Source organism: Plectropomus leopardus, unplaced genomic scaffold (assembly GCF_008729295.1).
Source record: "Plectropomus leopardus isolate mb unplaced genomic scaffold, YSFRI_Pleo_2.0 unplaced_scaffold26415, whole genome shotgun sequence".
In the NCBI taxonomy this organism is placed as follows: Eukaryota; Metazoa; Chordata; class Actinopteri; order Perciformes; family Serranidae; genus Plectropomus; species Plectropomus leopardus.
Genome location: NW_024628730.1, coordinates 231 through 2,786, shown reverse-complemented (window position 1 = coordinate 2,786; position 2,556 = coordinate 231). Strand labels below are relative to the sequence as shown.

The 2,556-nt window shown below is 40.7% G+C and overlaps 1 protein-coding gene across 1 annotated transcript; it reads left to right on the top strand.

The window, feature by feature from the left end:
* Positions 1-995: 995 nt before the first annotated feature.
* On the top strand, positions 996-1,646 carry LOC121966950 (histone H2A-like). Its single transcript, XM_042517018.1, has one exon. It carries the CDS (start codon positions 1,000-1,002, stop codon positions 1,378-1,380), a length of 381 nt encoding a protein of 126 aa, XP_042372952.1. The 5' UTR covers positions 996-999; the 3' UTR covers positions 1,381-1,646.
* Positions 1,647-2,556: the final 910 nt, after the last annotated feature.

The window sequence follows — 2,556 nt, the reverse complement described above, 5'->3', positions numbered from 1 at the left end:
ACAGAGGGACAGACAGAGACAGAGGGAGAGAGACAGAGGGACAGACACAGAGACAAAGGGAGAGACACAGAGGGACAGACAGAGACAGAGGGACAGACACAGAGGGACAGACAGAGACAGAGGGACAGACAGAGACAGAGGGACAGACACAGAGGGGACAGACACAGACGGGACAGACACAGAGAGGACAGACACAGAGAGGACAGCTGTTTGTCTCACCTGGATCTGAAGAGGACTGCTCAGATATCAACAGGAAACCGTCTTCGTTTCTTCAGCGACTTCCGGTCGTCATCATCTCGGTGAGATCACCTGATGGACTGACGTCACAGTCCGGAGGGCGGTGCCTCGTGCACTAGAGTAAATACTTAAAGGGGGGGGGGACTTTTGACTCACAGCTGAGAGAGAAAATAAATAAATAAATACAAATTACATGGTAAAAAATATTTATTTTTAAACATTTTAGATTGTTATATTTGCAATATTCTAAAAGTACATTGACAAAAATGGACCTTCAAATTTTTCCAGTTATTGTAAGTTTATACTTGTAACACTACATCCATACTGTATTCAAAATTTTTTTTTAAAAATGACGTTTGTAATCATTTCGACTTTATTCTGAAATTGAGGAACTTTTGGTTGCAACCTTGAGGCTGAAACAAAAAAAATCTAAATATTATTCATTTCAACACACCATCTTCATCTGACATGATGAAAACAATTTATTTATGATTTTTCCCTGCTAATATTAGGACTTTATTCTGATATCAAGACACTCCGGGAATTACGCTTCGAACTTCTACAGTTTATTCTGAAAATCTCGTAAAGCATGAAACGGAAACGCCGTAGTGTAAATAGGAAGCTAGGAGGAGCTCGTTCGTGATTGGGCGATCACAGTTTGACTCCGTCTGACCAATGAGCGCGCAGCAACGCGGTATATCATCTCGCTCCGGGCGGCGGCGCATATTTCCAGTTTCATTGTGAGACATTTACAGAGAAAACATGTCCGGACGCGGAAAAGGCGGCAAAGTGAGAGCGAAGGCGAAAAGCCGGTCCTCCCGGGCTGGGCTGCAGTTCCCGGTGGGCCGCGTCCACAGGCTGCTGCGGAGAGGCAACTACGCTCAGCGGGTCGGCGCCGGGGCTCCGGTGTACCTGGCGGCGGTGCTGGAGTACCTGACCGCCGAGATCCTGGAGCTGGCCGGAAACGCGGCCCGCGACAACAAGAAGACCCGGATTATCCCCCGACACCTGCAGCTGGCGGTCCGCAACGACGAGGAGCTCAACAAGCTGCTGGGCGGAGTGACCATCGCTCAGGGCGGCGTGCTGCCCAACATCCAGGCCGTCCTGCTGCCCAAGAAGACCGACAAGGGCCCCAAGAAGTAGACTGACACCGGGACTCACCGGGAACCCGGTTACACCCCGAAAACCACAACAACGGCTCTTTTAAGAGCCACACACCCGAAACTACAGAGCAAAAACCCGGAACCAGCTGTGACAGAGTCCCGCGATACAACACGCACATCGACCAAACGGCGTAATTTAAAGTATGAAAATTAAAAAAACAGAAGTAATTAATACCACTATCTACAAAAACAAACTTGATAGTAACTAAAGTACCAAAGTATCATACAGTCAAAGTAAAATACTTGCATAATTGCCCTTTTATACCACTTTCAAATATAACAATTCAAAACCATGTAATTTGGAAATACTATTAACTTAACAAAAATTAATATAATTTTTTTTCAAGTTTTCTGTCAAACATTATTGTTAAATACTGTCTGTTCCTACTAGACTGTCTTTATTTGTTCTGTCTGGATTTTGCTGTTACTGAAGTAATTTGTACTTTTGACTATTTACATGTTATTTTCATAAATACATTTTGGTCATTTCTAATTGAATATTTCTTTAAAACTGGCAAAGTTACAAGAAAAAGACCTGAAAATCAGTAAGTTAAAAAAATCAACAGACACCTGAAACTATCCAGACACCTGCTACCTGCTGAGACTCATTTTAACACAACGTTCACAATGAGCCCAAACAAGCTAAAGTATTCAGTAAACAAATGCATAAAAAAATGCAAAAGTAAATTAAAAAAAAATCAATCAATCAATAAATTACTAATGATCATAGTGAATAAATTAATCTACCATGTGCTTTGTAAATATTATCTACATAAACATTCTTGATGTGAACAATAAAAGTTTATTATCAATGAGCATATCCCTGTAAAAAACCTCAAAGAGTTAAATCTGTTGATGGAACAAACCATGTCTCAAACTACAGATTCAATATTTGTAAGTTTTACTGACTCGTCAGAAGTTGTTGAGATCAAAAGTTGTAATTTGTTGAACACTTAGGGGGAAAAAAGATCAAATAAGATTAAATAAAATGAGATAATTTTTATTAGTCCCATTTGCATTATTACAGCAGCAAAGGCTAATCACAGCAGGTATGTGCAGATAAACAGAGCAAAGGAACAACATGAATTGTAAAAAATCAACACACAAAACTCATATTAGTGCTGGGCATAGATTAATTTTTTTAATCTAGATTAAT